Below are 16207 nucleotides of genomic sequence, written 5' to 3'. Positions count from 1 at the left end.
CTTTTTGGTGTAAGTAACTCGTTTTTTTTTATTTCATGCTTTTGTACCCCCAAACACTATTTTCTTTTTTTTTTGGGGGGGGGCGCTGCGCCGTCCACCATGACATCTATGTCATTCTTTCTTGTTTATTGAGGTGCTAACTTTACATGTTGTGATCTTCTGGATTCGCATTACATCTAATTCGTCACATTTAATTTAATATAATTATTTCCATTTATCTTCTAATCTTTGAATACAGTGGAATAGGCTTGACCATGGTATGGCTTGAACACCACCATGATAGACACTAGCTTGTACAGCAGAGAGCTACTAGTGCAGTGTTCCTCAACCTTTTTCATTTCAGACTCCCAGTTTGATATGTATTAGGTCACAGACCCCCGTTTGATACCTTTTTCTTTATTTTTTCTTTATCTCTGGACCGCCAATGTACACTGTGAAATCCCCAATGTTAATTTAACTCACCCTAACCCCAAATGGGACCAAGTGGCTTTTGGGTCCAATTTGTACACTCTCTGAGTTACAGACCAGTAAGGGTCCATGTGGTTACTAACTCAATCATTTAGCTGTGGACCCCCTAAACCCCCTCAAGCACCCCTGGGGGTCCCTGGACCCCACCTTGAGAACCAGTGTACTTGTGCAACGCCACAACGAATGCTCTCTATCGTCAACATGATGGGAATAGGTCATGCAGTTGCTCAGTCATTTCACAGTTATCAAGGCATTTACAAGTTCTAATGTTTATGCCCGTGGCGGTGTTCTCCGGGGCAGTGTGGCGTAGGGCAGATGTCTGCATGGTCCTCAGTGCACTGATGATTAGATTGTTCATTCAGGAGTGACGTTCTAGCCAGTCGACTCTCCAGAAGTGTCATGTTTTGTCCTTTACATGTTAATTTATTTTGTTGTATGTTTTTTTCCCCTGCATTTTAAGCTGCAAACGTGTACAAGAGTGTGAGGTTTCAATACGACACTCAATAGAGTTTAAAACAAACTGAGAGGACGGCAAATGTTTTAGAAGCCTTAATTGCTTCAATGAATGTGATCGATGAGTTACTACACACCGAGAAGGTTCAAGAGAATAGAAGCCGACTCCACATAAAAACAACCCTTTTGGTGGGTCGCTCTCGTGGTCAGATATCTTTTGAAAAGTAACTAGAACAAACTTTGGAATAAGGCAGTCATATCACTTGGAATGGGAGCAGGTAACTTAAAAATAATTATGCATCAACATAATGTGCAGGACAAGTTAAACTTAGAGAACCTCCCCTATACATATACAACACATTCTCACTCCCCACTATAACATAAAATGTGTATACATCCATGTTTACAAATATCAATAATACTATCAAGAGACACACACGCACATACAGTACATTCAAGTATTACATGTACAGTATGTATGTATGTGTGTGTATAAATGTATGTATTTATATGTATGTATGTATGTATGTATGTATGTATGTATGTATGTATGTATGTATGTATGTATACATACAAACAAATAAACCTTTTACGTATAAAACCTTTTACAATACAATATAATTTAATAATAATAATAATCTTTACATACTTTACATACATGGGCTAAGTTCATAAAATACCTGTTATTGCTATTTTGATATGAACATGTTTCCTGAAGTTTGCTAACAGGGATGGATTTTATTTTTTATTTTTTACATCATATCTCTGCTGTCGGGCAGAAACCAGCTATCTCCAATATGTTTGTTTTTCAGGAAATGAAAGAAAAAGAAAAAAGTGGAGTTAGGAGGTTTTGTTCATCATTGATAAGAACAGCTGAATGGACCTCCAAGCTCACAGGGTTGGAGGTCAAAAGGGGGTGGAGCCTGGAATTGGCAAAACCAGCTAACTCCACCCTCCTTTGGTGGAGTTAGCTGGTTTAGCAGAAAGTTTGAGGATCCAATGGAGTTAGCTGGTTTTGTCAGAACTTCTGACAAAAGAAGGGCCTTTTAATACTTTTCATTGGTTCAATATTTGTTTTCAATAGCACTGATTTATGGAAAAGAATGCAAAAGCTTCAAAATGTTAACTGGTTTCTACCCGACAGCAACGATACCAATACAATATTACTACAGTGTAGCCCAGTAATACATTTGAGGTTAAAATTATGTTGTAAATATGTGGTAAATCCATGTTGTTTTCTATTTACTACTTACTAATTAAGTTTTTATGTTTTTTTTATTCATTGCCTTTTTACATTGGGAGGACATTGCTTATTTTGTATCCATTACATTTATCTTTAAATAAATATTTTTTAATTGAGTTAAAAACTTGTCTGTGTACTGCTTGTGAACTGTAATATGTGAGATGGGAGCATAATTACTTAACGTTTTTGTGTTCTCTTTTTGATTATTTTTTTTTTTTATTGTTCATGATACAAATAATGGGTTTCAAAAGGAGTCCCTTCCAAATTATTTGTATCCAATCATTAGAACAGAACATGACTATTGAATTTGAATTAGGAAGATCTGTTCTGGATCCAGAGCAAGATCTTCAAATAGTAAAATCAACGGGAAGTTGACTTTTTTGTCACAATCTGGTGTGGTGAGGACCCAAAAGCAGGACAGCCAGGTAGGTAGTGTTCAAAAACCCATGGTGGGGTGTTTTAATAAACAGTAAAGGTGAACAGAACAGAAATCACAAACTAAAACTGGACATGATGTGACACCAAACAATGACTCGACATGGACTGACTGGGGAACAAGAGCGGTTTCACACTATGGTCCCGGGTGCGCACCCTGGGCCACTTGGCTGATATTGTGGTAGTGTGAACGTAGCGAACCGTTCCCCGTAACGCATCACCGTTCCGTTCCCGAAACCACCTCGGGAGGTAGTTTCGGGTCCGATTGCTGCGGAGTCGGGAACGGAACGCGGCAGTGTGAATCCATCCGTACCAAGAGAAGGAAGTGGACTGCTAATCATATATCATTTATATATTTTTATAATGACGCATTATTTTAGCTGGGTTATACCTTCTCATAGTTATACTTGAATGTTGACAAGAAATAATAATCCCGCTAGTGTTTGAGTAGCGCAAGCCGTGAAAAATAATAAACAAAAAACACATGTGTGGCGAACGTATTTGTAAAGATAAATACACCAAGGATTAGTCCGTGATGTGACGTCACTGCTAAATTACAAAGGATGCGTCCGTGACGCCAATATCATATTAACAGACGACAGTGCATTTCGAGGTTTCAAAGACCAGTGCACACACTGCTTTGGTTGTATTGTTGATCTGTTGTTATTATAACTCAAGACAACGCCAGGAACACAGTCAAACTTTATTATTCACTCTAGAATGACTTTTCTTCTGTGAATGACATTCGCTCTCCCAAAGCGTCATAGTCCACAGCGCCCCCATGAGGCACCTATTTACCATTACTGTTAAATTAAATGGTCTCGAGTCTTGGCCAGTGTGAATGCTGGCCAACCAAGCGCACTCGGGAACGGCGGGGAAACACTTCGCTTCAAACGCACCCAATGTGAAACCGCCCTTACATACACATGAGGACTGATTACACATTAGAAACACCTGGGGAAGACATGAACATAGAACCATGAAAACTAGAACAAGAACATAACATAGAAATACAAGACCTAGACAAGACAAGCAAAGTCTGTGACTGTGACAGTACCCCCTCTCTAAGGACGGCTCCTGACGTCCCACAATGTCCATGATGAAGAGGGACACAAGTGGAACATGGAGGGGGGACGCGAACAGGATAGAGAGTGCTCAAAACGGGAGTTCAGGTTGACACAGGTGGTTAGGCAGGGAAAGGGGCTGAGACCCCCCGGAGCTTTCTTCCACTGCCAAACAGGAATGGGACATTGAAACATGGTCCAAAGGGCAGGGAAAGGGGCTGAAACCCCCCGGAGCTTTCTTCCACTGCCGGCCATGGAAACGGAAATAGAACCTGGGGCTGAAGAGATGCTGGACAGTCAAGCGCTTCCACAACCAGAACCTTTGAGGAGTGAAATCGGAGGCAGCACAACCAGGACTTCAAGGAGTGACACCAGAAGTTGCACAGCCAGGACATCACAATCAACCAATCAGTGCTTCATTAGTAATCCATCCAACAGTCAAACCAGCCATGCAGCGCATCAAACGATTTGCCCCCCCAACAGTCAACTAGCCGGAGCTTCAGATGTCTATTTGACACCTCACTGCCTCACCAGGTGTAGACAGGCTGTGGTCAGGGTTCTGTCCGCTGGGTCCAGTTTGGTCGAGTCATTCTGTCACGATCTGGTGTGGTGAGGACCCAAAAGCAGGACAGCCAGGCAGGTAGTGTTCAAAAACCCATGGTGGGGTGTTTTAATAAACAGTAAAGGTGAACAGAAATCACAAACTATGATGTGACACCAAATAATTACTGACATGGACTGACTGGGGAACAAGACTTATATACACATGAGGACTGATTACACATTAGAAACACCTGGGGAAGACATGAACATAGAACCATGAAAACTAGAACAAGAACATAACATAGAAATACAAGACCTAGACAAGACAAGCAAAGTCTGCGACTGTGACACTTTTTATTTGTCGGGTTTTGTAATGTTATACATCTTATCACTCAAACAGAGAGCGTCTCCTTTCAAACCCCAATGGTTCTAATCAGCCCCCCGCCCACAGGAGTGGCCCAATTCTCTCACAACTTGCTACAAAAATCCCTCATGAAAAACTATATAATCTCCTACCTTTCATTTTCAACCTTCACATGTGTCTCCTTCTCTAATAATCAAAAAGTGCTATATATTTCATCTCGCAATTTACTTCCGGATGGTTCGTTTTGCACTTTTTTTGCCACATCGGTCACGGGAAAGAAATAAGCGCTGCCGTGGTCTATGGAAACGAGCCCAAAAGTGCACCCAAATAAGCCCAAAATCGCTTACACAAACAGTCAGACCTGGCAACGCAGCCTACGCCAATCATGCGTGAGAGATCTACAAGCTATGGGGCAGAGACGCCACCGTATCTTAGCAACAACTACAGCGCTCACTCTCATTGGTCGTGTCACGCTAAGAGCAGTCTCCAGACAATGGCATCGCAGACAGCTTGCTGTTACTGCTGTAGCCATCACAGTTAGCAGGGCTGCCAACTTCCAGAAATTGGCAGGAGTGAGACTTAACTGTCTTAATGCGTTCGGCCGCCGCCCGAAGGGCGGCGGCGCAAAATTTTTTTGACGGGCCCTTTTAAAAGGGCCCTTTTAAACGCTGAATTAGAGGAATTTAACATTAAGACTGATGTCTTCACCCCCATGCCAGCTGCTCTCCCTGTCGGCCCCCTCATGCTTATAAAGTGTTAATATTATTTTAAATAGTGAAAAATACAGAAAATAGGGGGAAATACATAAAATCTCTAATCTGTGATTCTAATGTGATTAATGTGACCCCTACAGTCAGTGAAGTCCCGGGGCTGAATGTGACAAATATTGAGACAAATAGGCTATAACCCAATACATAATTTTATGAAATAAATTGGTTATATTCTACAGATAGTTACACTATTCTTGTACTATATTAAAATTAAATCATCCTTAACCTTCAGGTTAATTCATTATTTCCGTGGACTTAAAAATCGTCGTTTTATTTGATTGGCCTTTTACAGGCCCTACCAGCCTGTAGGGGGAGGTAGAGAGTAACATATTATAATACCAGCCTGTAGGGGGAGGTAGAGAGTCACATTATAATACCAGCCTGTAGGGGGAGGTAAAGAGTCACATTATAATACCAGCCTGTAGGGGGAGGTAGAGAGTAACCTATTATAATACCAGCATATAGGGGGAGGTAGAGAGTAACATATTATAATACCAGCCTGTAGGGGGAGGTAAAGAGTCACATTATAATACCAGCTTGTAGGGGGAGGTAGAGAATTGAATTGAATTGAATTGAGTAACATATTATAATACCAGCCTGTAGGGGGAGGTAGATAGTCACATTATAATACCAGCCTGTAGGGGGAGGTAGAGAGTAACCTATTATAATACCAGCCTGTAGGGGGAGGTAGATAGTCACATTATAATACCAGCCTGTAGGGGGAGGTAAAGAGTCACATTATAATACCAGCCTGTAGGGGGAGGTAGAGAGTAACCTATTATAATACCAGCCTGTAGGGGGGAGGTAGAGAGTAACATATTATAATACAAGCCTGTAGGGGGAGGTAGAGAGTAACATATTATAATACCTTTGCTCTAAGTGAAACCTGTGTCCAAACCCAATGTTGAATAAATGTGACTAACAATAGCATATTGTAGTCGTGTTTTCCATCAGAATTAATGAATAAATGCAAAAAAAATCTCCCCTGGCCTAGCACCGGGCCTAACTTTTTTCCTGCAGGAAACCCTGTACACTCTTGAGTTAAATTAACATTGATTTTACAATATGGGGTCCCAGCACTATAAATGCCATATGGGGTCTGTAGCCTAATGCATGTCAAACTGGGGGTCCTTGAAATTAAAATAGTTGAGAATCACTGCTAGAGCTGTAAAAATCTTCTCTTATGGGGTCCTTGGCTTATCTTTTCAAATGGGGGTCTGCGGGCTAATAAGTGTCAATTTGGGGGTCCTTAACATGAAAAAGTTTGAAAACCACTGGCGTAGGACACACACACACACACACACACACACACACACACACACACACACACACACACACACACACACACACACACACCTGCACTCCCATTAGCCAATTTCAATATAGGAAGGCATTGTTGCGACATTTATTTGGGTCTTAAATTACATTTGTTGAGGTCTTAAAAGGGTCTTAAAAAGTCTTAAATTTTACTTTCAAAATGGTGCAGGAACCCTGAATAATTGACCAGCACAAGTAGAAATGAAAACAATTGTAACAAGAACATATTTGACAAATTAAATATGTTTATTTATAAAATGTCAATATAAAGAACATAGCAGCCTTCAAAGAATAGCAGCCTTCTAAGAACCAATAGCAGCCTTTTCCTTTAGTGCATTTTTTTCGTGTAACAAAGAACCAGAATAATATATATTTATATATTATAAAACAATAAAGTGCACGTCTTTGTTTGTGTGTTAGGGTTTACATGACATGTCTCATGTTGTAGGTTTTTGAGGCAGATTTTGATGCCTTGATGACAGAGCGAGGGGGCTCCCATTTGAAACACCGTGGCTCAAGGTTTGACATCTTCACAGTCATGATGGATGATAGCGTTCCCTCAAGAGCCAAACTGTTTCGGGTTTTGGTTTTGTTTAGTCCCACCACAGAGAACACTCGTTCAGCATCAGCATTTGAATGTGGAAGTACCAACACCAACTTAGCAATACGAGAGAGCCTTCCAAATCTGCTCATACCGGTCACCTTTGGAAAATGTACATAGGAAGCCTAATTACTCTCAAGTATTTTTGTATAGAATTAAGTTGATTACGTCAATGGGTATTTTAAAGGGTGCAGAATAATTCTTACCTTATTCTTCATTGATGCCATGCTCCCCCAAAAGCTCTCAATGTCAAACGTGGCTGGGTCTTCGGACATGGCAATGTCCATGGACTGGTAGTCCAGAAACTCCTCAGTCAGTTCATCACGCTCTTCAGGTCTGTTGTATGGGAGAAGTTCAGGAAACCTAAAAAGAACACAATGTGCACTGATCTGGTAAAGTAATGTAGCTGAAACAGGGGTTGCTTTTCAGATGTGGTCATCAAACTTTACAATCCATTTAGAAAATGTGGTCTGGTCTTTAACCTGCTCTACTTACTAAGCATATTGAGATAACAATGATTTGGCACTATACTGTAGATAAATGTACTTGACACCCCAACTAACCTGTCGACAAAGTACATGGCGTCTTCCACGCCACACTCTACCCTCTGCTGGACATCCAGAAACATGGCATGTTTTAGCAGGGGCTCTCTCATGGGGAGTTTCTTCATGGCATACTCCACAGCCCTCACCAGAAACTCCACTGCTGCCTGCTGGAACCTCTGCACTTGCTGTGGTGTAATGTCTCCTGCATCAAGGAACCTGTTGAGTGTTGCTCGAGTAGTGAAGCCGATTGCCAGCTTTTCTCCTACGAGAGACACAATAAAACAACAACTTCAGAGGTCATTAAGGTGCTGTATGGGATTCTGGAGTAAGATTGATGCAATAGGTTCTCATTCCACCAACACCAACCCACCATGTCAGTATGAGACTGGGAATAAGACCGGTGTTGAGTCACTTTAGGAATCATCCACAACAGCTAACTTGAAAGCACCCCTTTAAGTATCATCATCACATTAGTGATTGATTGATTGATTGATTGATTGATTGATTGACTGATTGAATACTTTATTAGACAGAAATGCAAACAGCACAAGGTACAGTCACACATTTGGGCTAAAAGGATAATATAAAGTCCTGTGGACTCGTTTCCATTGTGGTCCTATATGTGTGATAGATGAGATGACATTATCCTCATACCTTGTCTGCACAAGCAGCCTTCTAACAAATAGTATTATGTGAGTGAGCTCAGTGAGTGAATAGTGTATGTGAATCTGCTGATGTGAAACTTGGAGAATTACCTGGCAGTTGGTTTGATGGGTCCTTATAGAGGATTTCATGCAATTCCTGGTGCTGCAGTGCTGCGGGCTTCAGAAACTTCGAGAGCAACTTGCGGATGAAACTCCGTATCTACAAATTTGTATTTCAGAAAAGATTTAGACAAATTTAACCTAGAAGTAGAGTGCTAATGAAAAAAGAACAAACTTAGTACATTATTACTAGCATACTGTATACTAGAATACCTTCCCAATTTACCTCATCATGTAGAAGGAAGATGGAGGACTTCTCTCTCTGGAGGAGGAGGTTGAAGGTGCAGAAGACTGGCAACGTTGCTTGATAGAAGAGCAGGTACACCTCTGTCATCGGGTTAGAGAATGCTGCCAACAGCCTCCTGAACCTTGGTTGTTTCTCATCTGTGAATACAAAAAAAACACAGGTTGTGCATACTACTTACATTTAGTCTGTTATAATAATCGTTCATTTGAGTCATTGAAATATGATGCCTACTTGATGACTTGAAGTAGCTGACCAATGGCTCATACTGCTGCAGGATACGAGTCAAACACCTCTCGAGGCTCAACCATCGAATGGAAATGTGCATAAGTATTTCCATATACTCGCTTCCATGGAGTTCACAGAATTCTATGACAAGAATGGAACATCTTAATTTCAATTTAATCTACGGTAACTCTTCTGCATTTCATTTGGACTGCACATACCTGTCAGGTAACCCTTCCGATTGGTGCTTCCTTTAAACCAGAGTCCCACATCCACAGTCAGATCCTCTGGATCAAATCCACACACCTGCAACCCATGATTTATAATCACATGACATTTTGTCATAGATTCATGATAACACAGCATAACAAACAGCCAGTTAGACTTGACATTAGACATAACGGATACGGTAGATCATATAAAGCATATATGATTCAACTCACCTCCAAAAAGCCCAGGCCAGCCTGTTTGGCAGTGTTGTGGATGATGTGACAGGGGCACCCATGGATGTAGATGCTGCCATGTTCTTTAAGAATTCTGGATGCGATGGAATTTCTTGCTCCTGTATTGACAGGTGCATTATCAACAGACAGACTCACACAGTTTCTCCATGGTATGGCGTTTTTTTGCAAGGCCTCGTCCATCTTCTGATATATCACTTCAGCTGTGCCGCAGCTTGGCCCACTGGTGGGGCACATATCCAGGAACCTGTGGATGACTTTACTGGTGTCACTGTCATATACCCGCACAGTGAGTGGGTTCATCTTCTCTCTTCCTGCAACGATATGGTACATATAATATGTCAGATTAAGGTACACATCAGACTGACTGACTGAGAGTGTGTGTGTGTGTGTGTGTGTGTGTGTGTGTGTGTGTGTGTGTGTGTGTGTGTGTGTGTGTGTGTGTAATATTATATCTAAAAATGGGGGCTAGAAAGTGTGGAAAATGTAATGACCTGTATCATTTGATCCATCTGTGATCAATGTGAAAGGATTGGTCCTCATCTTCGTGACCAGTTCCTTTCTGAAGTGTGGGGCCACTGCTTCATTTATTATGCACGATGTTTTTGTGCGGGCGCACTTGTAGTTCTGTGCAGTAGGGGAATCTTTGAAGCATTCTTTTAGCAATGGGCTGAAGTGATCTGCTACTGCAAATGGCACATTGTGTTCGACCATTGACACTGCCACCTTTACCTCAGCTCTCCTTGTCTGCAACAGAAAGGGGGTAATCAAAGAGCAAATCATGTAAAACATTCAAGTGTTTTTGGACTGAATAAATGGATTTATTGCGGACTCAAGGTCCCTCGAAAAACACAACTACATACAATAAACAAATAAAAACAGTCCAAATGAACAGACAAGGCATTTGTGACAGTTTCTTTCATTTACTATTATTTATGCTGATATAACCTACAAGTACAATTCAGCTACTGCCACTGTTCAGAATTATATATATACACACACACACACACACACACACACACACACACACACACACACACACACACACACACACACACACACACACACACACACACACACACACACACACACACACACACACACACACCTTGGCTTCTTGTGCTGTCATGCCACCAACAGAGACTGGGGCATAATAAGGTGCAATCGTGGTTGTTGACTTTAGTGCCTGGTCTTTGGCATGATGCCCTTTGCTTTTTATATGCCTGATGACATCTGCCTTTCCTTGATGGGCACAGCTGTTCTCATGTCTGCATGTAGAGCACCAATAGTAAGAGGTGGTGGTGCCTAGAGTGATGAATGGCCATTGTACTGTCCACTCCTTTTTGAAAGTGCACCTGTAGGTGGCCGCTCCACTCTTAGCCCTCGGCTTTTTCCCTGTTTGTACCTTATTATTATTTATCTCCACAGTTTCCTCTGCTGGCTCTTCTGTCGCATTCTCATTCTCTGTGTCCTCAATCTCCTCTACAACATCATCATCATCATCTTCTTCTTCTGTCTCCTCTGCATTCTCATCATCTGGAGCCTCAATCTCCTCTATATCATCATCTTCTGTCTCCTCTGCATTCTCATCCTCTGGAGCCTCAATCTCCTCTATATCATCATCTTCCGTCTCCTCTGCATTCTCATTCTCTGTGCCCTCTGGACTCTCATGTTCATCCACTCTGTCAGTCACTGTGAGATCCAAAGCCTCCTCCACTCTGTCAGTCACTGAGAGATCTAACGCCTCCTCTGACCTGGCAAGTTTGGCAGGGGGTGGTTGACCCTTTCCTGCCCAGAATGAAAGCAGATCTCTCTGCTTCTTCTTTTTACCGGACTGCGACATCTGTCAGACTTTCAAACTAACAAACAGACAGAAACCAAAGCGTACAGTTAAGGAATGAATGATCCGGTCTCAAATAGCTACATGTTATTGTTTGCTTGACTTCATATTTTATTAGACAGAAATGCAAACAGCACGGGTACAGTGCTGTAAATTCCCTTAGCTCATAGTAAGTATCCATTTGCTCACACACAAATACATGATTTAACTCAGTGGTTCTTCTCAACCTCTTCAGGCCGCTACACCCACAAAAGAAAACCACCCTGACAAGGGGGTCCCCCAGGAGGCTCTATGCACAGCAGCCATATTGGAAAGAATTTGGGCCTCTTCTTACTTCCTTCACAGGTGTTACCAACGATACTAATGAAGGCTCTGTTCCATTCTGATCAGGGTGCATGTTGGCTCACTAGAAACACTCCATTTTGGTTCCCAAATGGCCCCTTATGGTGGGTGTGTAACTCTGAGAGTGTACAAATGGAACCAAATGGATCCTTACGGGTCCATTGGTTCCATTTGTACACTCAAGAGTTATGGGGGTCCTTGAAAATAAGACAACCACATACCACACTAAATGGAACAGAGCCTTAATTAGTATCATTGATAACACCTGTGAAGGAAGTAAGGAAGGGGCCCAATTCATTCCCAATTTGGCTGCTGTGCATAGAGCCTAAATATTGTGGAAAATAGCAGATCTACAAGCTCACAACGCTTTGCATTGCGAGCTTGTAGATCAGCTATTTTCACAAATGTGGCCTCTTACAATTTTCTATAGTATTGTTTGTTGATTACTTTTGATGCAGTGATGATATTTCTCCTTTCATTTCTTCTTTTTTTTGGTATTAAAAAAGCTCTTTTTAAAAAATGGTCACTTTACTGTCATCTGGGGACCCCCCCCCCGCCCCAAACAAAAAAAATACGTGGGGACCCCCCTGGGCCTTGTGGGTCCCGACACACAGGTTGAGAACCAGTGATTTGCTAGTCACGGTTGTTAAACCCACCAGCAACATATGCTGCTCACCAGCAGCCTGTGTAACGTTTTAAGTATGTAGTCAGACCCACCATTTCATCAAAATGAAATGTTTTGTAAAGATCATGCGTTTGTAAAAAGGAGGTGGTTAAATTACCTACCGTTTGACCTCCCGCTTCAGATTCACTGAATCAGTCACGGCATTGTTGAGGCGCTGCGTCGGTCGGCGTTTCACGTTGTGTACTGTTTTCATTTCTCCGCCAAAGTGTTGTGCTTCCTTAAATCCTTCTTATTGGCTAGAGAGACGCTATGACCCGCCTTAAGCTGCCTCTGATTGGTTTAGACCAATCAGAGGCAACTGTTTGCTCTTTTTTTTTTTTTTTGGCTGTGAGATGGGGGGAGGCGTGAGAAATGGCAAGTGTGGCGTGAGGTGTGAGAAAAGGTTAAATTGCGTGACTCTCACTCTCAAAGGGTGAGACTTGGCAGCTCTGCAGTTAGTCCCAGCGACGACGGACAGGGCGCTGTGATAGCTGCCATGTCGCTAACGCTAACGTGGTTGTCATGCCTGCAGCGGCTGTGCAATCACTTTGTCAACAATGCACGTTCGTGTGGTGAATGTCAATATTGCTGCTCAGTTAGTCCATTGTAGATGGTGTATGTTTGTGTGTGTCTTCTGGAGAACTATGTAGCTCCACAGCAACTACAGTAACTAACGTAATGGCAGGACCGCCCCGTGCAACGCATGTTAGGCTGCATTATGGTCATGTAGTAATTTCAGATAATTTCGCTCCGATTACAGCAGTGCTTATCAACCCTTTCACGCCGCCCCCCCCAAATAAACGTACTTGATCTGGGGACCCCCCCATTCTGTTTGACTCCGTTCCACAAGTACATATTGTGAAAATAGCCGATCTACAAGCTCAAAACGCCTCACGTTGAGAGGCTTTGTAAGCTTGTAGATCGGCTATTTTCTACATGACTGCCTCTTTCTTACATTCTTTGACAATGTGGCCCATGTTTTCATAGTATAGTTTGTTGACTACTTTTGTTGCAGAAATGCTCATTTCCTTTACTTTCCTTTTTTTATTGTCTCCGCCAGGCCGAAAGGCATGGCGCAAGACTATGTTTCACCCCCTGTCCGTCCGTCTGTGATAGCTAATCTCTCGGGTGCATTTCTCCTTTCCGACATGTCGCCTTTCCGACGTTGACGAACCCTATACCTAACCCTAACCCTAACCCTAACCGCACGCGGAAGCCACTAGTCGGAGTGGTGAGATGTCGGAATGGAGAGTGAACACCCTAATCTCTCACATCGTTGACTTGATCGCAGCAAAATAACAGCCCGATGAGTCAGTGAGAGCTGGATAAACGAGGTAAAATGTGTCAAAAGGAGTCTGTACGGCTGTCGATAAATGAACACATGACGTCGGTGGGAGAGGAGATATTGTGTCTTTTGGACAAACAGCAGCGTCGTGCTGATGTTTGTTGTGTGAAGCAGCTTAATGTCAGAGTGTTTGTGTTGGAGCGCCTCAGTGCGGCTGCAGAGTTCATGTGCAACCTCTTCCAGAGAGAGACAGAGACACTAGAAACTCTGCTGGGGAAAAAAAACACTGCTGGGCATTGACTTTCATATGGACATTGATCTACACACTGCAGGTATATCTGCTACACACACAACATCAAACTACACACTGCAGGTATGATGCAGCGTTTGCATTACAGCCAGCATGCCAGCGTAGTTCCCATATGGTTTCAAGGTGGGCTAAACCATATGGACCCCATGTCAGCAATGTCAGCGGCATCCACTTCAGTCCCAACTGCGATGCCCATGCAGGCTATAAGTAGCTTCTACCTGGCCCTTAGGTGGGCCCCAACTACCCATGTTTATGTGGGACCAAGGCGGGTCCTACCTGGGTTTGCCCATGCAGGCTTTAACTGGGTTCTACCTGGGCCCTAGGTGTACCCTAACCAACCACAGTGCAGTGCCCATCGCTCCAATTGTTGTGACGTCAGGGCTCTCAATACTGCACATTGGTGGAGGAGGAGGGGCCGCAGGGCGACCGCACACATCGCTGAACCAATGGTAGCCCACGGATGTTTCCTCTGGGGATTTACAATCTGCCCCTCTATGCCACATATCATCCGCACTACAGGGTCTTCACTGACCGAGCCACGGCCCCACTGACCCTCATGACGCTACGCCACTTATATGAGTTGCCAAGTGGCCGCGGGCGCTACGTGGGCGTGGCCGCGGGCTAGACGCGATTCCCCGCGTAGCGGGGGCGAGCTTCTAGTTATCACAATCAGCTTTGTTTGCATTTGTTCATGAGCTAAAAGCATAACTTTTTTTTAAAGCTTACTGCAGGGCACGCAACTCGGACGGGGTGTGACGTCATATTTGAACAGGACCCCCCCCCACCCTGGCAAGCACTTGGAATGTAGGAGTTGAGTCGTTACATTTAGTTTGACTCGGTTCCACAGATAAACGTTGTGAAAATAGCCGATCTACAAGCTCGATCTAAATAGCCGATCTACAAGCTCACAACGCCTCGCATTTGCGAGGCGTTGTGAGCTTGCAGATCAATACCAGCTTGTAGATCAGCTGGTATTGTAGAGCTGGTATTGTAGATTCAATTCAATTCAATTCAATTCAATTTTATTAAAGTGTCAAATCACAACAAGTTGTCTCAAGACACTTTACATGTAGAGAAGAGACCCAACATCCCACCCTGAGCAAGCAATTTTGCGACAGTGGCAACGAAAAACTCCCTCTTAATTCAACAGGAAGAAACGTCAGGCAGACCCTAGGCTCTAGGGCGGGGGCCTTCTGCCTCGACCGTGTTGGGGGAAAGAAGAGAGAGAGAAAGGGAGAGACAGAGGAGAGACAGAAAGAGATACAGTGCAAGCAGTAACAATAACAAATATAGCTGCAAGCAGCGATAATATGGGGCCAGGAGAGAGAAAGAGAAATGATAATTCCTTTAACAGGTCAGTTCATGAAAGTCCTTGCGGTCTTGTTTCCCATGAGGGCATGTGAGCAATTAGGGGTTAAGAGTCTTGCTCAGGGACAAATTTCATGTCATCGACACATTTGCTGACCTCGCCTGGAATCGTACCTGGGGCAACCAGAGCCTCTGGCTCCCAAGGCGGGCTCAATAACCACTCAGCTATGGCCGACCCTGAGAGAGAGAGAGAGAGAGAGAGAGAGAGAGAGAGAGAGAGAGAGAGAGAGAGAGAGAGAGAGAGAGAGAGAGAGAGAGAGAGAGAGAGAGAGAGAGAGAGAGAGAGAGAGAGAGAGAGAGATGGAAACGGAATAGATTGAGTCATGTTTTTTGCAATTCAACTTAAATGAGTGTGCATCAAGTGAGGCTTGAACCAGCAACCTTGTGGTCGTGAGGCACTCTTAGGTAGCTGCAACACTACCTATAGTGCTATAGCTTTGTCCAGGCTGATATTGTCTGTTGAGGATCACAAACTCTTGCCTTCTGTCATGACCCAAGCCCCTGTTTCACTAACACTAAGATCACTCGTTCACAAACCATTTACCAATTAAGAAATTGTACATCTCCTCAGAAGCAAAACTAGTGAAAGTAGCCGATCTACAAGCTCACAAACCATTAAAAGTTGTCAGATTGTACATCGGCTATTTTCACAATGAAGTATGTTATACATTGAAAAAACATACTCTCATTGCTATCTGAAAAGTTGTGAGATTGTAGATCAGCTGTATGTAAAAAACACTCAATTAAGTATTTCATGTTATCTTTAACAATTGCAGATGTATTCATTGATAGTCATGTTGTGTGAAATGCAACTTAGATGAAGTCTGCACCAAGTGAGGCTTGAACTGGTGACCTTCAGGTTGTGGGGCACACATTTAAGCGAGAAGCCACCAACAGACAA

The 16207-nt window shown here is 43.0% G+C and overlaps 1 protein-coding gene across 1 annotated transcript; it reads right to left on the bottom strand.

Moving 5' to 3' along the window:
• Window positions 1–7080: 7080 nt before the first annotated feature.
• Window positions 7081–11340, bottom strand: LOC311039068 (protein FAM200B-like; the record flags this gene model as incomplete). Its single annotated transcript, XM_084048710.1, has 10 exons — window positions 7081–7359; window positions 7465–7621; window positions 7822–8065; window positions 8559–8667; window positions 8794–8951; window positions 9046–9180; window positions 9258–9342; window positions 9480–9811; window positions 9992–10244; window positions 10903–11340. The coding sequence occupies 10 exons, from the start codon at window positions 11338–11340 to the stop codon at window positions 7081–7083; spliced, it is 2190 nt and encodes a 729-aa protein (XP_083904836.1).
• Window positions 11341–16207: the final 4867 nt, after the last annotated feature.

This window comes from Gymnoscopelus microlampas (genome assembly GCF_963454915.1).
Source record: "Gymnoscopelus microlampas genome assembly, chromosome: 22".
NCBI classification, from domain to species: domain Eukaryota; kingdom Metazoa; phylum Chordata; class Actinopteri; order Myctophiformes; family Myctophidae; genus Gymnoscopelus; species Gymnoscopelus microlampas.
This window is presented reverse-complemented; position numbering and strand designations above follow the sequence as displayed.